Genomic DNA, 24,721 nt, shown 5'->3' on the forward strand with positions numbered 1-24,721 from the left:
CTCCTAGGTGAAAGGGTCATTTAGGCAAATCTAGCCCTGTGCACAGGGTGTACTGATCGATTCATATTCTTGTTGGCGCCACCTGGTGAGACATGGCGCCCTCTCAGCACCTAGCCCATCTTCACTGCAGTTACGTCCCAGTTCTTATTCTGTCCTTCCTAAACAGAAAAACAGGCAGCACTTCCCCTTTAACTAGCTATTTTCAGTTCTTGTAACAGAGGACTGTTTGAATGTCCACCCCCAAACACAACCCTGCCAATCAATTTTATTTTTATTTTATTTTTTTTTGAGATGGAGTCTCGCACTGTCACCCGGGCTGGAGTGCAGTGGCGCGCTCTCGGCTTGCTGCAATCTCTGCCTCCCGGGTTCAACTGATTCTCCTGCCTCAGCTTCCTGAGTAGCTGGGACTACAAGCGCCTGCCACCACACCCCACTAATTTTTTGTATTTTTAGTAGATATGTTGGCCAAGCTGGTCTCAAACTCCTGACTTCGTGATCTACCCGCTTCGGCCTCCCAAAGTGCCGGGATCACGGTGTGAGCCACCGTGCCCAGCCTATTTTTATGTTTTTTTGAGATGGAGTCTCGCTCTGTTGCCCAGGCTGGGGTGCAGTGGCGTGATCTTGGCTCACTACAACCTCTGCCTCCTGGGTTCAAGAGTTTTTCCTGCCTCAGCCTCCTGAGTAGCTGGGATCACAGGCGCACACCACCACGCCTGGCTAATTTTTTTGTATTTTTAGTAGAGACAGGATTTCACTATGTTGGCTAGGCTGGTCTCAAACTCCTGACCTCATGTGATCCACTGTGTCTGGCCCCTGCCAATCAATTTTAGAAGGTTACAAGAAGCATTCACTGCAGAATAACTCAGACACTTGACAATAAAGAGAACAGCACACGCCCCACCGTCAGAGGAGCATCAAGCTGCCAGCACTGTATGCCCACGTCCCATTTTCTAGTCCTCTCTTCAAACAAGGGTGTATTTTGAACAACATTCAAGATCACCACCCACGTTCTTCCCGAGCCTCTCCTTGGCACCCGAGCTCGCACCTGTTGAACCGTTTCAGCATGATGGCGTTTTCTGTGCACAGGTCATCAGCAGGCAAGGAGCTGGCCTGCCAGCGAAGACGCTCATCCGCATTGGAAAGGTATTCCGTCCTGGCAATATCTGTACGGAACTGAAAGGCAAGGCCGTTACCTTTCCTCCTCTTCGAAGCCACAGATGGGGCGTTCTAACTGTGCACTAAACACCAGCTTGCCTCACACTGCTCGCACATCCTTTCTGAATTCCCCGCGATTCTCACCTGGATGTTGGCCTGCTGGAGGTGATGGGACCAGGTAGTGAACAAGTTCTGACGCATCTGCTGGTCAAAGTAACCCGCGTAGGCAATGAACGCAGCCGACAAGAGACAGTCCCCAGCAATGGTGGACATCTGGTTTTTGAAAGTTTCACTTGTTTTTTCCCATCGTTCACGTTCAGCAGACAAGCTCTTCAGAAGAGCAGTGCTTCGGTTTACCTAAAAGGAGAACCGAACAAGATGCTCAGGGATCAGGCCTTTCAGGATTTATACCGAATCCTGTAAATTGGTTCATCCACATCATGTGCAGGGTTTTGGGTGGGTTAGAAACGTGCCCAAGTTGTTCACAATCCCAAAGGAGATAAGACCCAGATCATACATAACTAATGACCACACACGACTCAGAATCTCAGCGGGGCAGAGGCTGAGTGCGGAGTGAGGCCTTCAGGCAGCAGAGCAAACAGGTCTGGAGCTGCCAGTGGGGTATTCAATGGCTGTAAAGCATCCAGTTTGTATCAATCTATCCGAATTAACAACACTTAGTGAATAGTGAATACTCAAGTGTGTATTATTTTCCAGGGAAAAAAGTGCTCTGGGCCCTTACAGATGTTACAGAGCGAATTCACTGAGGCCAGCATGGTACATGCAGCGCGTGTTAAAGTGTGTTAATCTCTGCTTCCACGGCAGGAAAGACTGAGGATGAATGATGATAATCTTACTTTTGCCTCGACAGCAGCCAGATCTGCCTTGATAGCCTGGGCCTCTGAGATCAGGACGGCGTATTCCTCCTTGTAGCGGGCGATGCTGGCTTCCAGGTCTCGGATCATCTGCTCCACCTCGTTGGCCTTCTGCTGGTTGTCCTTGGCGTCATCTTCCAGCTTCTGCAGCTCATTGCGTAGGGGCTCCACTCTCTTTAACATGTCTGCATAGTTAAGCTGGGAAGAACCAATTGATAACTGTTACTTAAGTGACAGAAAATGAGGTTATCTTTCACATGGGAGCTCTTGGCTGTGTTAATCACCTGTGCGATTGCCCATTTCACCATAGGGCCGCAAGCCAGGGAAGCCCGATTAACAATTTCGTAATTGTAACTTGGATTGGACATGTAATTTTTCTTCATCTTCTCCCTTATGGCGTCACTGTAAGAGAGGAATGATATTTCTAAGCACATGCGGGACAAAAGCAAGGAAGAGTTTTCATAAAATTAAAATGGAAGAGACCAGAGCCAGCTGTCATCTCATTGCCCTAGTGACTGACCACTGGGGATGAGCGAGACTGACCCTTGGTTCTCAGGCAAAAGCTGGAAATGTGCTCTCAACACTTGAACAATTTCTTTCTTTTTAAAAAGCGAGACAGGGTCTTGCTCTGTCACCCAGGCTGGAGTGCAGTGGCGTGATCTCGGTTCACTGAAGCCTCGATCCCCTGGGTTCAGGCAATCCTCCCACCTCAGCCTCCCAAGTAGCTGGGACTACAGGTGCATGCCACCCCACCCAGCTCATTTTTGTATTTTTTGTAGAGACAGGGTGTCACCATGTAGCCCAGATTGGTCTCGACTCGTAGGCTCAAGCACTTCACCTGCCTTGGCCTCCAAAAGTTCTGGTTTTAGAGCCGTGAGCCACTGTGCCTGGCCTGAACAGCCGAAAGTTCTGGGACTGGAGGCGTGAGCCACCGTGCCTGGCCTAAACAACTGATTTCAATTTCTGGCAATACCTTGGCACTTCCACTTTCTCACCTGATCTCCTCTGCAGAGAAGTTGACGATGGTGGGGATGAAGTTCTCCCGCATGATGATGGAGCGGATCTGCTTCCAGTCCGTGGTGCTTTCCCCCAGCAGCAGGCAGATGGACTCCAGCGCCAGCTTCACTGCAGCAGGAGGGTTGGCCATGGACCTCACCTCCACCAGGTGCTGCTTCTTGATCGACTTCACAGCTGAGTGGCAGCAGGAGTGGATGAGGGTCGATGGGTGAGAGAAGACAGAGCAAAGCATGGTGAGAATGAACCAAACAGTCAGGAGCTCCAACTCCAATGAGAGAAAGGACAGCTAGCTGCTCAGAAGAGCTAAGAAATGAGAGACTTTTCTGTATTAAACCCTCTGGAATAGGGTAAGTAGCTGATCTCTTAAATGATTACGAAGATCTTACAAAATGCAAGCATTCCTTAAAAAGCAGGATATTACCTTTAATATTTATTTGAGACAATAATTTATTTGAGACAGAGTCTAGCTCTGTTGCCTAGGCTGGAGTGCAGTGGCACGATCTCAGCTCACTGTAACCTCTGCCTCGCAGGTTCCAGCGATTCTCCTGCCTTAGCCTCCTAAGAAGATGGGATTACAGACCCCTGCCACCACGTCTGGCTAATTTTTTGCATTTTTTTTTTTTTTTTTGGAGACAGAGTTTTCGCTCTTGTTGCCCAGGCTGGAGGGCAATGGCACGATCTCGGCTCAATGCAACCTCTGCCTCCAGGGATCGAGCAATTCTGCCTCAGCCTCCCAAGTAGCTGGGATTACAGGTATGCACCACCATGCCTGGCTAATTTTGTATTTTTAGTAGAGGTGGGGTTTCTCCAAGTTGGTCAGGCTGGTCTTGAACTCCCAACCTCAGGTGATCTGCCCGCCTCAGCCTCCCAAAGTGTTGGGATTACAGGCGTGAGCGACTGAGCCCTGACAAGAATATTTTTAAGTGTAATTGTGCATTTATTTCATACAATTTCAACAGACATTTTAAATTTGCTACAATTTAGAGGGATGAGTAAAGATGTGGAGTTAACAGTTCTAAAACAATGGCTGCCAGGCACAGTGGCTCACACATGTAATCTTAGTACTTCTGGAGGCTGAGGCAGGTGGGTCGCTTGAGCCCAGGAGTTTGAAACCAGCCTGGGCGATATGGCAAAACCCTGACTGCACAAAAAATACAAAAATTAGCTGGATGTGGTGGTGCGCCCCTATAGTCCCAGCTACTCAGGAGGCTCAGGTGGGAGGATCATCTGACATGGAAGCCTGAGGCTACAGTGAGCCATGGTTGCACCACTACACTCCAGCCTGGGGGACAGAGTGAGACCCTGTCTCGAACAAAGCAAAACAAAAACAATGGCCCACGACTACTATACACTGAAAAAGTTTTCCAGGCTGAAACTTTTGTAGATCAATTTTAAGTAATTATTTAGAAGGTGAGAACTACATTAAATTATCATCCAGGCCGGGCGCAGTGGCTCAAGCCTGTAATCCCAGCACTTTGGGAGGCCGAGACGGGTGAATCACGAGGTCAGGAGATCGAGACCATCCTGGCTAACACGGTGAAACCCCATCTCTACTAAAAAATACAAAAAAAAAGGCCGGGCGCGGTGGCTCAAGCCTGTAATCCCAGCACTTTGGGAGGCCGAGACGGGCGGATCACGAGGTCAGGAGATCGAGACCATCCTGGCTAACACGGTGAAACCCCGTCTCTACTAAAAAATACAAAAAAAAAGGCCGGGCGCGGTGGCTCAAGCCTGTAATCCCAGCACTTTGGGAGGCCGAGACGGGCGGATCATGAGGTCAGGAGATCGAGACCATCCTGGCTAACACGGTGAAACCCCGTCTCTACTAAAAAATACAAAAAACTAGCCGGGCAAGGTGGCGGGTGCCTGTAGTCCCAGCTACTCGGGAGGCTGAGGCAGGAGAATGGCGTAAACCCGGGAGGCGGAGCTTGCAGTGAGCTGAGATCAGGCCACTGCACTCCAGCCTGGACCACAAAGCGAGACTCCGTCTCAAAAAAAAAACAAAAACAAAAAACAAAAAACAAAAAACAAAAACAAAAAACAAAACAAAACAAAAAAAAAAAAATACAAAAAAAAAAAAAAAAAAAACCACTAGCCGGGCGAGGTGGCGGGCGCCTGTAGTCCCAGCTACTCGGGAGGCTGAGGTAGGAGAATGGCGTAAACCCGGGAGGCGGAGCTTGCAGTGAGCTGAGATCCGGCCACTGCACTCCAGCCTGGGTGACAGAGCGAGACTCCGTCTCAAAAAAAAAAAAAAAAAATTACCGTCCAAATCCAACTCTGAATGAAAATCTATAGCTTGGATGGTGCCTTTGAATTCATCTTGTTGTATAAGGTAAAAACTACAGATAAGTGGGTTATTTGAAACTGGTTAAATACTAGTGGGCAAGAAGAGAGCACTGTTTTTTTTTTCTTTTGTTTTCATTTATTCAAAAATAGAGATGGGGGTCTTGCTATGTTGCCCAAACTCAGGCTGGTCACAAACTCCTAAGTTCAAACGGTCGTCCTGCCTCAAACAATCCTCCTGCCTCAGCCTCCCAAAGTGCTGGGATTAATGCGAGCCACCTTGCTTGGCTGACAGCAGTCTTAATCACTGCATAAACTGCAAACTAAAATAGGGTGGCAGGTTATTGCCCTTTCTCTTTTTTTTTTTTTTTTGAGACGGAGTCTCGCTCTGTCGCCCAGGCTGGAGTGCAGTGGCCGGATCTCAGCTCACTGCAAGCTCCGCCTCCCGGGTTTTTACGCCATTCTCCTGCCTCAGCCTCTCGAGTAGCTGGGACTACAGGCGCCCGCCACCTCGCCCGGCTAGTTTTTTGTATTTTTTTTTTTTTTTTTTTTTTTTTTTGGAGACGGAGTCTCGCTCTGTCGCCCAGGCTGGAGTGCAGTGGCCGGATCTCAGCTCACTGCAAGCTCCGCCTCCCGGGTTCTTACGCCATTCTCCTGCCTCAGCCTCTCGAGTAGCTGGGACTACAGGCGCCCGCCACCTCGCCCGGCTAGTTTTTTGTAGTTTTAGTAGAGACGGGGTTTCACTGTGTTCACCAGGATGGTCTCGATCTCCTGACCTCGTGATCCGCCCATCTCGGCCTCCCAAAGTGCTGGGATTATAGGCTTGAGCCACCGCGCCCGGCCGTTTTTTGTATTTTTTAGTAGAGACGGGGTTTCACTGTGTTAGCCAGGATGGTCTCAATCTCCTGACCTCGTGATCCGCCTGTCTCGGCCTCCCAAAGTGCTGGGATTACAGGCTTGAGCCACCGCGCCCGGCCATCTCTTTTTTTTTTTTGAGATGGAGTCTTACTCTGTTGCCCAGGCTGGAGTGCAGTGTCTCGGCTCACTGCAAGCTCTGCCTCCCAGGTTCATGCCATTCTCCTGCCTCAGCCTCCCGAGTAGCTGGGACTATAGGCGCCCGCCACCACGCCTGGCTAATTTTTTGTATTTTTTTTTTTTTTTTTGAGACAGAATCTTGCTCTGTCGCCCAGGCTGGGGTGCAGTGGCCGGATCTCAGCTCACTGCAAGCTCTGCCTCCCGGGTTTAGGCCATTCTCCTGCCTCAGCCTCCCGAGTAGCTGGGACTACAGGCGCCCGCCACCTCGCCCGGCTAGTTTTTTGTATTTTTTAGTAGAGACGGGGTTTCACCGTGTTAGCCAGGATGGTCTCGATCTCCTGACCTCGTGATCCGCCCATCTCGGCCTCCCAAAGTGCTGGGATTACAGGCTTGAGCCACCGCGCCCGGCCAATTTTTTGTATTTTTAGTAGAGATGGGGTTTAACTGTGTTAGCCAGGATGGTCTCGATCTCCTGACCTCGTGATCCGCCCGCCTCGGACTCCCAAAGTGCTGGGATTACAGGTGTGAGCCACCGCGCCAGGCCTGCCCTATTTCTATAGCATCTTATAGGCATGTAAGGAATGGAAAAAGAGAAGTAAGTGACTGCTATCAATACTTAAATTAGCAACTGGGTCATAGCCAGAGCACTCAGAAATAATTACAAGACAGTCACACTGAATATTTTGTATTTCTTGGTGAAATTCAACTCAGGGATAAATAGCATATTTATGTTATTATCAGCAGATCTCTAAAAACGTATTATTGACATAAAGCTTATATTGTGAAGTTTCTTTTATGAGAGGGGTTTCACTATGGTACATACAATCTAGCTTTATAGGAACTTTGCTTTAAGAGATGAAGACAGTCTCAAGCACTCAGAAAAAGCTTCAGATGGTTACTAATGATATTTTTGGAAACATACATAACCAGAACCTTTGAGGGAAGCGTGTGTGCGATGTTCAGTGACCTGAACTCCACAGTAATGTTGAGGAAGAGCACCCTTCCTAGACGTCAAAGCTCTGACAGTCTTTACATACCATTCTGGGCCTCAATGACAGCAGGTTCCACCTTATCAAGATCTTCTTTGACACTCATCTGTTTGTCTGCAATTACCTCCTGCTGCTTATGCAGCTGTTCCTGGATTTCTTGGCTCATAACCTAGAAAGGAAGGATGGCTTAGGTATGGGTTAAGCATTAATTTGCTGAGTAAATTCTAAACAACATTCTTCACTCTGCCAACACACACACACACTCACACACTCTCACACTCTCTAACCCTAAGACCCATTTTGAACTACAGTTCCTACTCTCTCATTGGAGACTGAAAATGCCCAGTCCGTACAGGCAGAATTCCCTGACACCATACCTTCTTCTTTTCAGCCTCCTGCTGGTCTTTCACCATCTTTTTCAGCTTGTCATTGGCTGCTGCATTCTTCACCTCCAGCTCCTGGCTCTTTATCCTCAAGTCGCGACGCAGTTCTTCTACCTAAAGAGCAAAGCCCACACTCTGAGATGAGAAAGGTGCAGAAATCACATGGAAAGGGGTCCTCACTGCAGCTCACTCCCGTGAGGAATTTGTGCCTGTGGCGCACCTGGTCAACTGTCTCCTTGATCTTCCTGAGCCCCACGTTCAAGTGCATCTGCTGCTCCTCCAGCTCGCTCCGCTTCTCGTGGAACAGGTTGGCGTAGTGATTGATGAAGTCCAGGTAGTGGCGAGGGGTGATGGCCATAGTTCTGCCGCCTCGCTTTGCTAGTCGAGCATTCGCCTTTCAGAAAACAGTTACATCTTCTCACTCTTCGGGAAACTCTGTGACTTAACCTCAGAAAACAAGTTTGGTCTTGGCAGACGGGTGTGACATGACAGAAGGAGCCCAGCCCTCGGGGGCCAGAACACTCGAGTTGGGCCTCAGCTCAGCCACTTACAGCTTTCGAGACGCCCCCTACACTTCCAAACTTCTCTAAACCCCTTAACTTCTCTACACTGAGGATGGTGATTATGCCAACTTTAGAGGTGTACTTTATGTGAAAGGCATCACAAATGTCAGTTACTACAGAAAGGTTAGCTAGCCTGCTTCCACCTTTTATTAATAAGAAATGACACAAGCAAGAAAGGGGCAAGGCAGGCCTGACGTGAGAAGCTGCTCTGGTCCCTTGATTTCTGGAGCACAGCAAGATGATCAGACTACCAGGGGAAGCTGGGGCCGGAAGACATTCCAAGGGCAATGGAGACGGCCTGCAGGGACTGGGCAGCAGGACACCTACAAGCTCAGAATGGATGTCACAAACCTCTTCCGGGAGAGAGGAGTAGACTGAAAGCTTCTATTACAGAAAATCTATAGCAAGGATTAGCAAAATACAGCTAGCAGGCCAAGTCCTGCATTTTTCGGTAATGAGGTTTTACTGGCCACTGTCACACCCATTCACAAATATATGGTCTTTGGAGGCTCTTGCCCTACAATGGCGCACTGAGTAGCTGTGCTGGAGACTACTCCACCTGCAAAGGCTAAAACATTTACGATGTGGCTCTTTAAAGAGAAAGTGTGCTGATTCCTGGTCTACAGGAGAGAGTAAGGGCCTGAACATACAGCAGCACTGGGAGAAACAGGCCAAGGAGATCACTTTATTAGAGGCAGAGTCAGTGGGGGCACTAAAGTGTTAGATGGCTCCAGAATTTGCAGCCCAGTGACAAGAATGAGACGTTGTTAAGGAGGCAAGAGGTAAGAAACAACTATTTCCTTTACAAATAACAGTACAATGTCAAATATGAAGTGCCCTCCTAAGGTCTATTTATGGTTTTTTGAGTCTACATCTTGCTCTGTTGCCCAGGCTGGATTGCAGTGGTGTGATCTCAGCTCAATGTAACCTCCTCCCACCTCAGCCTCCTGAGTAGCTGGGACTACAGGTGCCCACCACCAGGCCCGGCTAGTTTTATTTTTATTTTTTGTAGAGATGAGGTCTCGCCATGTTGCCCAGGCTGGTCTTGAACTCCTGGGTTCAAGCGATCCTCCTGCCTTGGCCTCCCAAAGTGCTGGGATTACAGGCATGAGTCACTGCACCTGGCCTTAAGGTCTATTTTTATAGCAATTTAGTTTTATGTTAGCATGATGGTTAGTTCTGTGTTTTATGTGTTGATCTGAAAATTGAACCCACCTGGTGAAGAGTCTGATGAACAAACACACAGCTGTTCACAATGGCTTCCCGATGGGATGGTGGCTGTGGCAGTTTATCATACACAACGGGCATGTAATCAGGAACGATGTAATTTGGCTTCTCCAGGTCCATCTTACTTGTGAATTCTTTGCCAACCTGATACAGTGCTTCAGTGGACCAGTCTCCAAACCAATTCAACACACACCTGAGAAAGAGGCCCACGTTTCAAAACAGCTACGAAGGGCAGGCTTTGACCCTTGGAAGGACACCGACTTTCCCGACCCAGAGCCAAGTAAAGGTCCGCATACCTGTTGAAAAGTGCTGGCGATGTGGCTGCCCGGTCCTTGAGTCCTTCCGAGGACGGGTTCATGGTGAACACGACGTGGAGGTTACGGATAACCTGGCTGGTGAACCACTTGTAGAGCTCCTCGTGCGAGTCCAGCATCAGGCCTTCCTTCTGTGCCCCCTCTTTGCACTGCGTCATCAAGGTGGCATACTCATCTCCTTCAAAGAGACCAGGCACCTGGGAAACAGCACAGGGCTGACTTACTGGTCCCCCGGTAACATGTAACGCAACGCAACACGTCACCTAATTACCTCTCCATTGGCCAGAAGGGTATTCATTCGCTCCAGGAATCCAGAATCTAATACATTAGATTCATCCATTATAAATGCTATCTTTTCATTTTTACAGCCAGAGCGTCTCAATACTGTCCGCAGATCTTCATCGAAGTCTTCCCCCGTGTACTTCCTGTGGACCTACAGAAGCACAGGCAAGTTAGGTCCATTCCTACTCACTGAGCTCTGCACACACATCAAGAATCTGTTGCTGGGATTAAGAGGCCACCAACCAGACGCACCTTAATCTGGTACACACTCAAACCGTTCATCCAGGCGACAAAACGAGACAGGGTAGTTTTTCCTGCTCCACTAACACCAATCAGAAGCAAGTGGCCTTGAGGTTGACGGAATATTCTGAAACATCATGAGAACTGATCAATGTTAAGGCTTATAACGCCTCATTCCCCTTTTGACTCATATCTAGTGTCTACAGTATTTCGGACATGTTTTAACTTGAACTCGTATATTAAACGTTTGCTGAGCAACTGTCATTTGTGAGGTCCAGGAGGAATGCAAAGGCCGGTAAGACACGGTCCTGTCCTCCAGACTGACATGAGACTAATGCAATCCTAGCAGAAGGTCAAAGGGCCCTAATCATAGCAGGCATGCAGTGCTGGGGGGAGGAAGAATGAAGTTCTGCTTGGGATAAACTGAGGAAGGCTAAGCTGGACTTAGAAAGAAGAGAAGGGGGAAGCTGCTTGGCAGAGAAGGCTGAGGTGGAGGTGGTAGGACAGCATCAGGCCTGGCGTGAGCCGGCTCACATACTTACTCAAGAGCAGCTTAGGCGAGAGGCGGGCCTGTAACAACAAAAAAGCCCACCTGTCAATCCTCAGCACGTGGTCTAGGACTTCATTGAACAGGACCAGCGGAACATCAAGTTCTTCTTCATAAAAGACCTTCAGCCTAGCTTTGACATAATCTCTTAACTCTTCTTGGTCTACTGGGATGTAATCCTATAGAAAAAAAAGTAATACCCAAATTACTTAGAAAAAATGTTAGTTATTAGATCAAAGTCAACTGTATTTCCACATACCATGAAGAAACTGTTAAAAAATGCAACAAAAGGCCGGGCGCGGTGGCTCAAGCCTGTAATCCCAGCACTTTGGGAGGCCGAGACAGGCGGATCACAAGGTCAGGAGATCGAGACCATCCTGGCGAACACGGTGAAACCCCGTCTCTACTAAAAATACATAAAAAACTAACCGGGCGAGGTGGCGGGCGCCTGTAGTCCCAGCTACTTGGGAGGCTGAGGCAGGAGAATGGCGTAAACCCGGGAGGCAGAGCTTGCAGTGAGCTGAGATCCGGCCACTGCACTCCAGCCTGGGCGACAGAGCGAGACTCCGTCTCAAAAAAAAAAAAAAAAAAAAAAAAAAAAAAAATGCAACAAAAAAAGGTATCATTTACAACATAGCAAAAAAATATAAATTCACTAGAAATGGATCTAAAAACATGAAAAGTTTTTATAGAGAAAACTGAACTTCACCAAAAGGCAATGAAGATGACCTCAATACATGAAGAGACATACCCTGATCACAGAGGGAAAAACACTCTACTATAAAAATGTCAGTTCCATCAAACTCAACCATAGGTTCAACGTAATCCCGAGCGAAACCTCACTAGTGGGAGGTGCTTACTGTCTTGGTGCAACCTGACAAGTCAATTCTGCATTTCATTTGGAACAGGAAAGATCCCTCTAAAAAAGAAGCAGGTGTGAGGGCCTGCCCAATTTTTTTTTTGAGAGTAGCCTCGCTCTGTCACCAGGCTGGAGTGTAGTGGCGCGATCTCAGCTCACTGCAACCTCCACCTCCAGGGTTCAAGCAATTCTCCTGCCTCAGCTTCCCAAGTAGTTGGGACTACAGGTGTGCGCCACCACACCCAGGTAATTTTTGTATTTTTAGTAGAGACGGGGTTTCACCATGTTGGCCAGGATGGCCTTGATCTCTTGACCTTGTGATCTGCCTGCCTTGGCTTCCCAAAGTGCTGGGATTATAGGTATGAGCCACCGCACTTGGTCTGGGCCTGCCCTATTAAACAGACTTATTACCATAATCAGGACCATGTGGTTTTAGCACAGAGAGCAACCAACAGATACCTATGCACACAGGGAAACTATGATGACAGACTGATACTGTAGAGTAAATTATTATTTAATAAACTTTGCTGGGATAAGGGGCATACACAAGGAAAGAACTGAAAATGGAGCCACTGCTCACTCCATACACAAACTCAATTAGAGACGTGATTAAGGGTTTCAAAGATCCATCTATTTTTTTTTTTTTTCCTTGAGACAGGGTCTCACTCTGTCACTCAGGCTAGAGTACAGTGGCCTGATCTTGGCTCACTGCAACCTCCACCTGGGTTCAAGTGATTCTCCTGCCTCTCAAGTAGCTGGGAGGACTACAGGCACATGCCAACATGCCTGGCAAATTTTTTTTTTTGAGTAGGAGTCTCCCTGTGTCGCCCAGGCTAGAGTGCAATGGTGCAATCTCGGCTCACTGCAACCTCTGCCTCCTGAGTTCAAGTGATTCTCCGGCCTCAGCCTCCTGAGTAGCCGAGATTACAGGCACGCGCCACCACATCAGGCTAATTTTTGTATTTTTAGTAGAGATGGGTTTCACTACGTTGGTAAGGCTGGTCTCGAACTCCTGACCTCGTGATCCACCTGCCTTGGCAAGACGGGGTTTCACCATGTTGGGCAGGCTGGTCTCGAACTCCTGACCTCAGGTGATCTGCCCACCTTGGCCTCCCAAAGTGCTGAGATTACAGGTGTGAGCCACTGTGCCCAGCCTGAAAGATACACTTTAAGAACGTTTGTTCTTCAAAAGATCTTAGAAAGGAGTAAAAAAATGGCTGGGCGCAGTGGCTCACGCCTACAATCCCAGCACTTTGGGAGGCCGAGATGGGCGGATCATGAGGTCAGGAGATCGAGACCATCCTGGCTAACACGGTGAAATCCCGTCTCTTCTAAAAATACAAAAACATTAGCTGGGCGTAGTGGCAGGTGCCTGTAGTCGCAGCTACTGGGGAGGCTGAGGCAGGAGAATGGCGTGAATCTGGGAGGCAGAGCTTGCAGTGAGCCGAGATCATGCCACTGCACCCCAGCCTGGGTGACTGAGCAAGACTGTCTCCAAAAAAAAGAATAAAAAAAGATAAGCCACAGGGAGATGTTTCCTATATATGAAAAAGAATGGGTACCTAGAGTCTTAAAATATATAGAAAATTCTACCAACATTGAACACACCCACTTTACTACTCCGGGCTCCTATCAGGCCCTCTGCCTCGTACGCCCTCCCTGACGTGGTGAACCCTTCTAGAGAAAGCTGAACTTCACTGAAAGCCACTGAAGAAGACTTAAACACATGAAGACCCAATGCAAGGGTCACTCTACCAGAAATCTCTTCCCAGCCTGAGTTACCTCCCTCTGTCCCGCTCTTTCCTCCATTGGAGGGGGAGCTCCCTAAAGGAAGCTCTTACTCATGTCTATCACCTGGGGCTACTGACTGAAATGCAAGTGAAGAATGTAACTCAGTAAACATCCTCATCCTTGTCAGAGAAAAAGGACAACTCACAGCCATTCTGGAGAGGTGAACTCCATCTAGTATTTTAGCACATGAAACATTTTCACACAAGTTATTCACAACTGTCCTATTTTCAGTGTGAGGAATGTGAAAACAAATTTGTGAAGCAAAGATATTCACTGTAAACCCACTGAAGCAACACCTTCTACCGGATGGCAATCCAATGGCTTGACCCTCACACAGAAGTCAGAACCCCAGCAGCAGCCAGCCAGCCATACTCCTGGGAGTTCCTGCCCTAAAGCATCAGTGACTGCAAACCCATAGCCCATCACTGACGTAACAGCAGCCTCATTTGTAGTGCACTTCAGGACAAAGAGATTTTTCTTGTTTTTTAAGTGTTTTTTTGAGGTAGGGTCTCACTTTGTCACCCAAGCTGGACTCTTTTTTTTTTTTTTTTGAGACGAGTCTTGCTCAGTCACCCAGGCTGGAGTGCAGTGGCGCGATCTTGGCTCACTGCAAGCTCCACCTCCTGGGTTCACGCCATTCTCCTGCCTCAGCCTCCCAAGTAGCTGGGACTACAGGTGCCCACCACCACGCCTGGCTCATTTTTTGCATTTTTAGTAGAGACGAGGTTTCACCGTGTTAGCCAGGATGGTCTTGATCTCCTGACTTCGTGATCCGCCCGCCTCGGCCTCCCAAAGTGCTGGGATTACAGGCGTGAGCCACTGCGCCCGGCCAGCTGGACTCTTTTTAAGTTTTAATTCTTTTTTATTTTTGAGACAGAATCTCGCTCTGTTGCCCAGGCTGGAGTGCAGTGGCATGACCTCGGCTCACTGCAACCTCTGCCTCCCAGGTTCAAGCAATTCTCAGACTCCCGAGTAGCTGGGATTACAGGCATGTGCCACCATGCCTGGCTAATTTTTGTCTTTTTTTTTTTTTTTCGTATTTTTAGTAGAGACGGGATTTCACCTTGTTAGCCAGGATGGTCTCGATCTCCTGACCTCGTGATCCGCCCGTCTCGGCCTCCCAAAGTGCTGGGATTACAGGCTTGAGCCACCGCGCCCAGCAATTTTTGTCTTTTTAGTAGAGATGGAGTTTCAGCATGTTGTCCAGGCTGGTCTCGAACTCCTGACCTTGAGTGATCTGCCTGCCTTGGCCTCCCAAAGTGCTGGGATTGTAGGCGTGAGCCATTGCACCTCATTGTATTTTTTTTTTTTTTTGGGACACAGTTTCACTCTTGTTGCCCAAGCTGGAGTGCAATGGCACAATCTCAGCTCACCTCAACCTCTGCCTCCCGGGTTTAAGAGATCCTCCTGCCTCAGCCTCCCAAACAGCTGGGATTACAGGCATGGGCCACGATACCCAGCTAATTTTGTATTTTTAGTAGAGACGGGGTTTCTCCATGTAGGTCAGGCTGTTCTCGAACTCCCGACCTCAGGGGATCCACCGCCTCGGCCTCCCAAAATGTTGGGATTACAGGCATGAGCCACTGCGCCCGGCCAATGTTTTGTTTTTTAAAGTATTTTTTGAAACAGGGTTTTGCTGTTTTACTCAGGCTGCAGTATGGTGGTGTGATCACAGCTCACTGTGACTTCCAGGGCTCAAGCCTCCCAAGATGCTGGAACCATAGGCGTGAGTTACTTTGCCTGGCTAAATTTTCAAATTTTTTTGTAGAGATGGGGTCTTACTATGTTGCCCAGGCTGGGCTCAAACTCCTGGGATCAAGTGATCCTCCTGCCTCAGCCTCCCAAAGTGCTGGGATTACAGATGTGAGATACCATACCTGGCCCAAAGGTATTTTTGAGTAGAAGATAATTGGTTAGAATTGGTTAGAATTAGAAAGGGACGGCAGAACAAGAAGGACGTCTAAAACACTGCGAGTCTGCTACCTTTGACAGCCAGTTGCTATACAAGATGGGCCGGCTCATTGCCTTCTCTCTGTCGATGTTAGGGAAGTGCTTCAGAGCAACCGTGTCGATGTTCTCGTCAGTCCAGCGCCTCTCCTCATCCTCCACGAGTCTGTGGGGAGAGCAGCACGTGCATTTGGGTAACTACAGGCCACGGTGAAGAAGCACCATGTTTGTGGGTGCTGTGGGCTCTTCCAAAGGATGCAGTCTTTATCACACATCTTCCTTTACTATGCATGGACAAACCTAAGAAGCTGAACTCATGACAGCTTAGGCAACCTGAAATTTTATTTACTTATTTATTTATTTACTTTACTTACTTACTTACAGAGTCTCACTCTGTTGCCCAGGCTGAAGTGCAGTGGTGTAATCTTGGCTCAATGCAACCTCTGCCTCCCAGGTTCAAGCGATTCTCCTGCCTCAGCCTCCTGAGTAGCTGGGATTACAGGTGTGTGCCACACCATGCCCAGCTAATTTTTATATTTTTAGTAGAGATGGGGTTTCGCCATGCTAGTCTCGAGCTGTAATCCCAGCACTCTGGGGGGGCAGAGGCAAGCAGATCACTTTAAGTCAGGAGTCCGAGACTAGCCTGGCCAATGTGGTGAAACCCTGTTTCTACTAAAAATGTAAAAATCTGTCTCAAAACAAACAAACAAACAAACAAAAAAAGGGAACTGTGATGTATGTAGTTTTAGAGGTGTAAGACTTACTTACTACAAGGCAAGCAGGTGAGACTGTGATTGCCCTGCCGTGTGAGGACCTTTCGAGAAGCTGACTGTAAGATCTCCTATGCGGGCTACCAGGTGAGGGTCTACTGAAGGCAGGTATATACTTACTTACTGAAGCCAATATGAATTTGTAAGCACAACTGCTGTTGCTACATTTGAATTTAAACAAAATTCTCTGTGGTATTAGAAATCTGTGAAAATTATATTGTGGGAGACAGGGTCTTGCTCTGTCACTCAGGCTAGAATGCAGTGGCACAATTATGGCTCACTGTAGCTGCAGCTTCCCAGGCTCAATCGACCTTCCTGTCTCAGCCTCCCGAGTAGCTGGGACTACAGGTACATGCCACAACACCTGGCTAATTTTTCATTTTTTTTTAGAGATGGGGGTTTCACTATGTTGGTCAGGCTGGCCTTGAACTCCTGGGTTCCAGGATCCTCCTGCCTTGGCCTCCCAAAGTGCTGGGATTATAGATGTGACCCACTATGCCCAGCCAATTTTTTTTTAATTGAAAAGGGGAGAGTGAAGGTAGTTGACACAGCAACAACCAAAGATCGTTTAAACAGCAGCAGAACTCCAATAAGAAATAAAAACAGGGCTGCCACAGCCAACACGCTCTGTACTCAGCCTTGCCTGTTCATCTCTTACAGTGGCTCTCAGTAATGTGCCCAGTATTACCCAAGAACCCCAAGGGGTCGGGTTTGAAAGCCAGCGATTACAACTAGGCAGTATTCTGAGACCTCTTGTACAGTAATGATAGGAAAACCTGCGGGATGACACCTGGTCCAGAAGCACAGCTGCCCAATACTTAAGCATTTCTTAGTCTGGAGGGCACCATCTGCCAAGTCATCTTACTGCGATTCAAACCACAAAACCTACACAGTTGATGCTGATCAGTCATCCGTTAGCGATTTTTTTCCCTTAAGTACTGGTCACTTAACTAGAAAAACTCAAAACTTACAAAACAAGAATTGATCCAAGTGGGCAACAGGTAAAAGAGAAAACCAGTGCCCCAGGGCTCCAGCTGCAAAGCCTCTGATGAGAACACAGGCTGAGAGTCAGGAAGAGGGATGGTGGTTATGGAGCATGTACAGTGGGCAGTTGTTGGGAGGCCTTTTAACTCAGCAGTGAACCCGTGCTCTGGGAAGGTTATCACAGGCAGCTGCTACCTTGTGTGGTCCCACCTGACAGTTTAAAAGGTTTATTAAAGTGCCCTGTTTTTTGACTTCTATGGTGTATCTTTAAAAAAAAGTACCCTGTTCATGGCCACAAGGTTTATGAAAGTGCCTTGCATAAGGAGACAGTGGTGGGCAGCTGGTGCATTCAGTGCACTGTGACTTTGGTACCCTGGGGCGACTGTCATCAGTGTCCAGGCGGGAGGCTGCCCTGACTGACGCTCCTTCCACCACTGGCACCACCTGGCTCTAACTTAAGCAGGCCACCCCTGCAAAGACCCGAGCTGGATCCTCGGCTTCCCTTACCTATCTTGGAAGAGACGCAGAGCTTCATGTGCCCAAATCCGAATGAGGCCTTCAACAGGCAGGGTCTCCAGAGGTCTCAGCGCTTCGAAGATGCCTCTCACCCACCTAGTCATTTCACGGGGCGAATAGATATAGTGAGGTTGTGTATCCTGGGTGAATCTCTCCTAAGGGAATGAGAAAAATGGAAGTTACATGTCAATATCTTAAGACACAGAGAAGTGGTCAAAAGGTAAAATGCGGCAAAATATGTTTACATTAAAGAACTCAGACCCTGAAATATTTAAGAAGATAGCTGGACATGGTGGCGGGCGCCTGTAGTCCCAGCTACTAGGGAGGCTGAGGCAGGAGAATCGCCTGAACCCAGGAGGCAGAGCTTGCAGTGAGCCTAGACTGTGTCAGTGCACTCCAGTCTGGGCAATAGAGCGCGACTCCGTCTCCACATGAGTAAACAATGTTGGAACAACTGGATAACCGTCCAGAACAAAGTTAGATTCAAGCTGCTCACTTTATGCTGAAATACATTTTGTTTCATGATTTAAACATTTAAACAACGAAACTACAAAAAAATCCTTCTGAAAATGCTTAAAATTAAAAGCAAATTAAATACTGGGAAAAAGCATCTGCCACCTCTGACAAGCAAGCCGTCCCAAAGCATGAAGAGCGAGGGAGACGCAGCAGGGCGGTCGGCGGCTCCCACTCATCCCTGCAGCCAGCGCTCCATGGGAGGCTCAACAGAGAGATGCCAACAGCAACGACGAGAGTCATTGCTCACCAAATGGGCAACGACATTTTTGTTAATGACTCTTTTTTAAATGTTGCAGAACACAGGGAAGCAGGTGCTGCTGGTGGGAGTGTAGCTGGTCCCACCATCCTGAGAGCAATCTGGCAGATACGCAGCCTTTCTATACGTTTAGAAACTGCACAGCCTCTTTTCTCATCATCTACACATACATACACACGTATCGGATAATGATCTACACATACATACGCACGCATCGGATAATGATCTACACATACATACGCACGCATCGGATAATGATCTACACATACATACGCACGCATCGGATAATGATTAAACATGGAAATGGCAGCAGTCTTAGTACCTGCAGAGAAAAGTGACTTTGAAGACAGACCTTGGAGAAAGTCTCTCGGCTCGATAACATCTCTGAATAAAGTCCAATCTTTTTCAACAGAGTTCTCATTTTTTTTTTGAGATAGGGTCTCACACTCTACCACCGAGGCTGGTGCAGTGGCTCAATCACGGCTCACTGTAAGCTCTGCCTCCAGGTTCAAGCGACTCTCCCACCTCAGCCTCCTGGGCAGCTGAGACTACAAGCATGCACCACTACGCCCACCTATTTTTTGTACTTTTTGTAGAGACAGGGTTTTGCCATGTTGTCCAGACTGGTCTCAAACTCCTGGGCTCAAAGGATCCACCCACTTCAGCCTCCCAAAATGCTGGGATTACAGGTGTGAACCACCACACCTGGCCAACAGAGTGCCTTCATTATGAGAGGAAAACAATTTCTGGAAGAGCAAAGAAACTCTGCGTACCTGAGACATGGTGTAGAACTCCACCATGGCAGCAGTGAGCGGCTCCGCATATGTCCGCAGGGATGGAATGAGCCTCAGCATGGCGCGGTTGAAGGTGCCGTAGATCTGTGTGAGGGAGGCGGGGCCCGGGTAATCCACATACACGACAGGCACGTGACGCAGGAACCTGTGCACAGACAGCCCAGCTCAGCGCCCCTCCCTGACAGCGGCTCCAGGGAAGGGGCAGTGTGCCAGTGGAGTCGCCCTGCCAGGGCCCTGTCTGGAGGTCGCTTCCTAACCCAGCTATGCAGACTTGACATCAGCGTTAGCTGAGATCACACACACACTGCTCAGGCTTGGGGTCCGACACATAACAGTCGATGGAAAACACTTGAAAAAGAAACCAGCAAAGATGAGAAAATAACCGAGGCTTATTTCAGCCTCATCTTGGCTCTACAGATGAGTCTGGAGCAGTTCATCACTACCAAGAGATCAATGCTTTCATTTTATTTAATTTTATGAGACGAAGTCTCGCTCTGTCGCCCAGGCTGGAGTGCAGTGGCCGGATCTCAGCTCACTGCAAGCTCTGCCTCCCGGGTCCACGCCATTCTCCTGCCTCAGCCTCCCGAGTAGCTGGGACTACAGGCGCCCGCCACCTCGCCCGGCTAGTTTTTTGTATTTTTAGTAGAGATGGGGTTTCACCATGTTAGCCAGGATGGTCTCGATTTCCTGACCTCGTGATCTGCCCACCTCTGCCTCCCAGAGTGCTGGGATTACAGGCTTGAGCCACCACGCCTGGCCAACGCTTTTATTTTTAACTTGTTTTCCTGGCATTACAGCAGAGAAGTAACCCAAGAGGAACCCACGATAAGCAGTATTGTTTTTATTCTCAAAACCAGGTTTTTGTGGTGCTGTGTTTACAGCAATCCTGAAGCTGTGTGTACAGCAATCCTGGAGCTGTGTGTACAGCAATCCTGGAGCTGTGTGTACAGCAATCCTGGAGCTGTGTTTACAGCAATCCTGAAGCTGTGTGTACAGCAATCCTGGAGCTGTGTGTGTGTGAAGCAGAGCAGTCTACCAAGCTGTTTTACCTGTGTGAGAGGGGCTTTCTTCCAGGGTCTGTGGGGGGATTACAAGCCCCAACAAACTGGATTCTCTCCAGCTTCACCCACGTTTGATCTGAGGTACGGTAAAAGCCTCCGTGCTCCACCATCTGAAGGAATGGACAGGTACTACATTAGGAGCAAAACGTGAACAAGAGACATTGTGGGGCAGGAAGGGCCTTGTGGACAGAAACAAACCTGTCTGATGAAGGATATGACCCTCTGCGTCCCATATTTATCCATATCTGGCAAGTTGATTTCATCACAGAACAACACCAGCCACTTTCCAAGTTGAACAGGAGCCAAAACAACCCCGTTAGGCGTGCGCCTGTACTCGCAGTAGTGATCAAAAGTCTTCAGAAGCAGCTCTGGCGTCGTAGCACTGGAGAAGTTGAGACCCACCACCTTTGGAGGGAAGACACAAAACCACACTGTGAGACCAACCCCCCGCTCAACACCAAAAGCTCTGCTGTCCACCTCCTGGCCTCTTTACCTCCATGTCAGGCAAGGCCCGGAGGGCGCTGAAGAGTGTCATGGTCTTGCCAGACCCCGGAGGGCCACACAAGACCAGGGGCTTGTGCTCGGCCAGCCAAGTGTACAAGAGGGCTTCGTGGCGGACTGTGTCCAGTGTCGGCACGACGACGTCAGGGGCTGCCACCTTGTGCGTCTCCACTTCAATCTGAGGCACCTTGGCCTGCCACGGAGACCACTCTCCGCTGATGGACACCTACACACAGAATTGGAAGTGTGAGTCAGGCTGGAACCAAGGTGTCTCCTCACGAGGTTTGCTTACCTGAACACAAACTTGAGCTTTCAGAATAAGGAAGGAATTGGTCAGGCTAATCTGCATTCTTTGCTAACACATGAAACTAAAAGGATAAAGTCCTTCTACGAAAAGGAATACAATGAAAAGAAAAACTACTCAAGGTCCATGGTCAGGTTGTTCCAGGACGAGTTAAATCAACACGGGCTGTAACCGCATGCTCACCTCATAATCGATAATGGGTATGTTGGGCGCAGTGGGCAGAGGCACGGTCGTGATTCTTCTGATGTATTCACCCAGCTCTGCTCTCATTTTTAGCCGGCTGTCTCCAGACAGGGACCAGAGTATGGCATAAACCAGATATCGCTATTAAAAGAGAAATTAAACTTTGATTTTTACAAAATTTCAACAACAAAAGAAAGACACTTACGGCAAAATTAACCAAAAAGACAGTGGTTCCCAGTTTTCTTGCATCACAGACACCCACTGCACCTTCCCTAGCCCCTCAACGAAGGCTCTGCCCTCGCTTAGGAGAGAGCACCTCCACGCAGGTGCAGCATTTCAGAGGTCCTCGGACCTGTGGTCGGGCGCAGTGGTGAGCTCTGTGAAGCCCCTGATGCCCCCTGACCTGAATGTAGCGCTCCAACTGCTCGATTTGCATGGGGAAGTCGGGATGGTTGGCGTTATACTGCGCCACGTTGCGGCAGGCCTGGTGCAGCATGGAGAAGAGCGAGCCCAGGCAGCGCAGGCGCGTTAGGTCCATGATGTGCTCCAGCTGGAAGGCGTGCTCTAGTGCCTTGGTGACCAGGCCGTTGGACGTGAAGTACGGTTGCATGATCGTGGCTGCATCTCTTTGGATCTGGAAAGTGGAATGAGTGATACTTAACTATCTTTCAAAAGGCAGGCGTGTTTCATGGATTCTAACCTGGTCCCAGGAGAAGGTCATATGACCTTGGAAAACTAATTTTGGATGAAGCTTTGGTGACCAATCCTCATTCCTTCACCCTGGTGGTTCTCAAAAACCCTGCTTCCCAGGAACTTTGGTTTTCCCATTGAATATGGCAAAGAGCAGTCTTCCATCAATTTGTAGAGAAAAGTAAGATAATGAAAAGAATTCGGTAAATTTTCCCATACATGACTTTTAACATTTGTAGCTGCTACAGCCGGGCTTCCTTGTTTAAGCTGGTGGAAGACAACATTGATTACACAACACTTGGCTGAGACTCACGCCTGTAATCCCAGCACTTTGAGAGGCCAAGGCAGGTGGATTGCTTGAGCCCAGGAGTTCAAGACCAGCCTGGGCAACATAGTGAGACCACATCTGAACATCCTAGCACCCTCGCGTCATGATGTGTGGGTCCCACCTGGGTGTACCTGCAGCATGGGGGAAGCGGCCTCCTCCCCCTCATCCTCTTTGCCCTTGCGCCGCCGCTGTGCCTCATCCTCCCCTTCATCCAGCGGGATGCTGCGTAGCCTGGCCAGGAAGTTGTTGAAGATCATGTCGGTGCTCAGCACATCCTCACTGAACCAGACCATGCCGCAGCGCGACACTGTGGCCAAGGTCGCGTATTTCAAGTCCTGTACCTCAAACATTATTCTCACCTTGAAAGAAAACATTAAGCAGATTTAATGACATAGGTTTAGAAAAAACCTGGACATTAAGATTCTTTCACCTATATACACACTGAAAGGGTGACTTAAAACTTAATTTTCCTATACAGAAAGTAGCCGGGCATGGTGGCGTGTGCCTGTAATTGCAGCTACTTGGGAGGCTGAGGCAGGAGAATCACTTGAGCCTGGGAGGTGGAGGTTGCAGTGAACCAAGATCATGCCACTGCACTCCAGCCTGGGTGATAGTGAAAACCTGTCTCAAAAAAATTTTTTTTCTGCACTTATTAAAAAAAAAACAGGCCGGGCGTGGTGGCTCATGCCTGTAATCCCTGCACTTTGGGAGGCCGAGGCGGGTGGATCACAAGGTCAGGAGTTCGAGACCAGCCTGGCACACATGGTGAAACCCCGTCTCTACTAAAAAAAAAAAAAAAAAAAACCAAAAAAAAAACCCAAAAAAAAACCAACACCTACAGCTCACATCACTACAGTATTCACCATTCTCTCTACAGGAATCTGGGCAGGACAAGTGTGTGTGCCAGGGAGAAGAGCAGGGCAGACCACCGTGTTTAAGGTTTCCCACTGTTCTTGAGGGCACAGAAGCAACAGCCCCTCCAAGGGTGATGTCAGTAGTGACTGCGTCCTGGGTACGCACTGGGCCTGGATCCCTCCAGTCTCATACAACCTGACCAGGCATGACCAGGCAGGCATGCTGTGTCTCCAGTGTTTTTTTTTTTTTTGGAGATGGAGTTTCGCTCCTGTTGCCCAGGCTTGAATGCAGTGGTGTGATCTCGGCTCACTGCAACCTCCGCCTCCCAGGTTCAAGCGATTCTCCTGTCTCAGCCTCCCAAGTAGCTGGGATTATAGGCATGCGCCACCACGCCCAGCTCGTTTTTTGTCATTTTAGTAGAGACAGGGTTTCATCATGTTGGTCAGGCTGGTCTCAAACTCTTAACCGCAGATGATCCACCTGCCTTGGCCTCCCAAAGTACTGGGATTACAAGCACGAACCACTGTGCCCGGCCTCACCTCCAGTTTAAAGATGGCGCAGGTGACTTGCTGGGGTCCCACTGCTAGTCAGTGGTTGAGATTCAAAGCAGGTGGTCGGACTCGAGTCTTAACCCCGGAGCTGTAACGAGGAGCTCAATCTCCTCTGACAACAGTTAGACTCTACTGATCAGCTGTCAGAGCGGAACTCAAGTTGTTGGAGTAAGTGCACTTTCAGACAGTACTCAGAATCCATGGCTGGTTCCTGAAGCTGAGATAAATACCAATCCTAAGCCTTGTTGTTGAAGGCTCATAAGCTGATCAGGCCAGAAACCTCGCATCATCCTTGAATTGTTTCCTTCACACTCACATCTAGTCCATCAGCAAATCCCATGCATGCTTTAAACTCCGACCACAGCCAGCCACCTCTCAGCACCTCTGCTGCTGCCAGCTCACCCCGTCCCTGATGCCTGGAGGACTGAGGCAGCCTTCAACTGGCCTCCTGGCTTTCACCCTGCCCTCTTCATTCTCCAAACGGCAGCCAGACGGATCTTCGTGGACATACACCACGGAACATCGCTCCTGCCAGGCTGCTCCATGGATCCCAGCTTGCCCAGTGTACAAACTCACACTCCCACAATGACCTCCAGGGCCCCTGACCTGGCTCGTTTCCTCTCTGGTCTCAGCCCTGACTTGTCCTCCCTAGTCCTCTCTGTTTTAGCTGACTGCCCCTTGCTGTCCTCATGCACACCGGCCCCTGTCCCAGACCTGCTACTCCTGCTTGTGTGTTCCTTTGCCCAGAATACTTGGGAGCCTTGGAACCTACTCCCTCACTCCCCTGTGTCTGCTCAAACCACGTTCACAGGGAAGGCTTCACATTTTAACCTCCAGCCCCCACCAACACCTGACAGCTCACTTTCCATTTCTTTTTTTCTTTGCACCAATCACTATTCATTTTG

The 24,721-nt window shown here is 48.9% G+C and overlaps 1 protein-coding gene across 2 annotated transcripts in view; it reads right to left on the minus strand.

Moving 5' to 3' along the window:
* The window catches only part of DYNC1H1 (dynein cytoplasmic 1 heavy chain 1), a 92,675-nt gene that overhangs the window by 16,893 nt on the left and 51,061 nt on the right, over nt 1–24,721 (minus strand). For both annotated transcript variants that reach the window (XM_050796665.1, XM_050796666.1), the window contains exons 35-56: nt 22,542–22,769; nt 21,796–22,026; nt 21,393–21,533; nt 20,898–21,131; nt 20,603–20,809; nt 20,393–20,514; nt 19,323–19,488; nt 17,769–17,932; nt 15,544–15,673; nt 10,956–11,089; nt 10,376–10,490; nt 10,113–10,274; nt 9,824–10,038; nt 9,516–9,720; nt 7,958–8,131; nt 7,732–7,851; nt 7,403–7,523; nt 3,026–3,221; nt 2,315–2,432; nt 2,013–2,228; nt 1,300–1,512; nt 1,046–1,173 (exon numbers count right to left, since the gene is read on the minus strand). In XM_050796665.1, the coding sequence (XP_050652622.1) occupies nt 1,046–1,173; nt 1,300–1,512; nt 2,013–2,228; nt 2,315–2,432; nt 3,026–3,221; nt 7,403–7,523; nt 7,732–7,851; nt 7,958–8,131; nt 9,516–9,720; nt 9,824–10,038; nt 10,113–10,274; nt 10,376–10,490; nt 10,956–11,089; nt 15,544–15,673; nt 17,769–17,932; nt 19,323–19,488; nt 20,393–20,514; nt 20,603–20,809; nt 20,898–21,131; nt 21,393–21,533; nt 21,796–22,026; nt 22,542–22,769 (3,740 nt within the window). The remainder of the gene's footprint in view (nt 1–1,045; nt 1,174–1,299; nt 1,513–2,012; nt 2,229–2,314; nt 2,433–3,025; nt 3,222–7,402; nt 7,524–7,731; nt 7,852–7,957; nt 8,132–9,515; nt 9,721–9,823; nt 10,039–10,112; nt 10,275–10,375; nt 10,491–10,955; nt 11,090–15,543; nt 15,674–17,768; nt 17,933–19,322; nt 19,489–20,392; nt 20,515–20,602; nt 20,810–20,897; nt 21,132–21,392; nt 21,534–21,795; nt 22,027–22,541; nt 22,770–24,721) is intronic.

Source organism: Macaca thibetana, chromosome 7 (assembly GCF_024542745.1).
Source record: "Macaca thibetana thibetana isolate TM-01 chromosome 7, ASM2454274v1, whole genome shotgun sequence".
NCBI lineage: Eukaryota > Metazoa > Chordata > Mammalia > Primates > Cercopithecidae > Macaca > Macaca thibetana.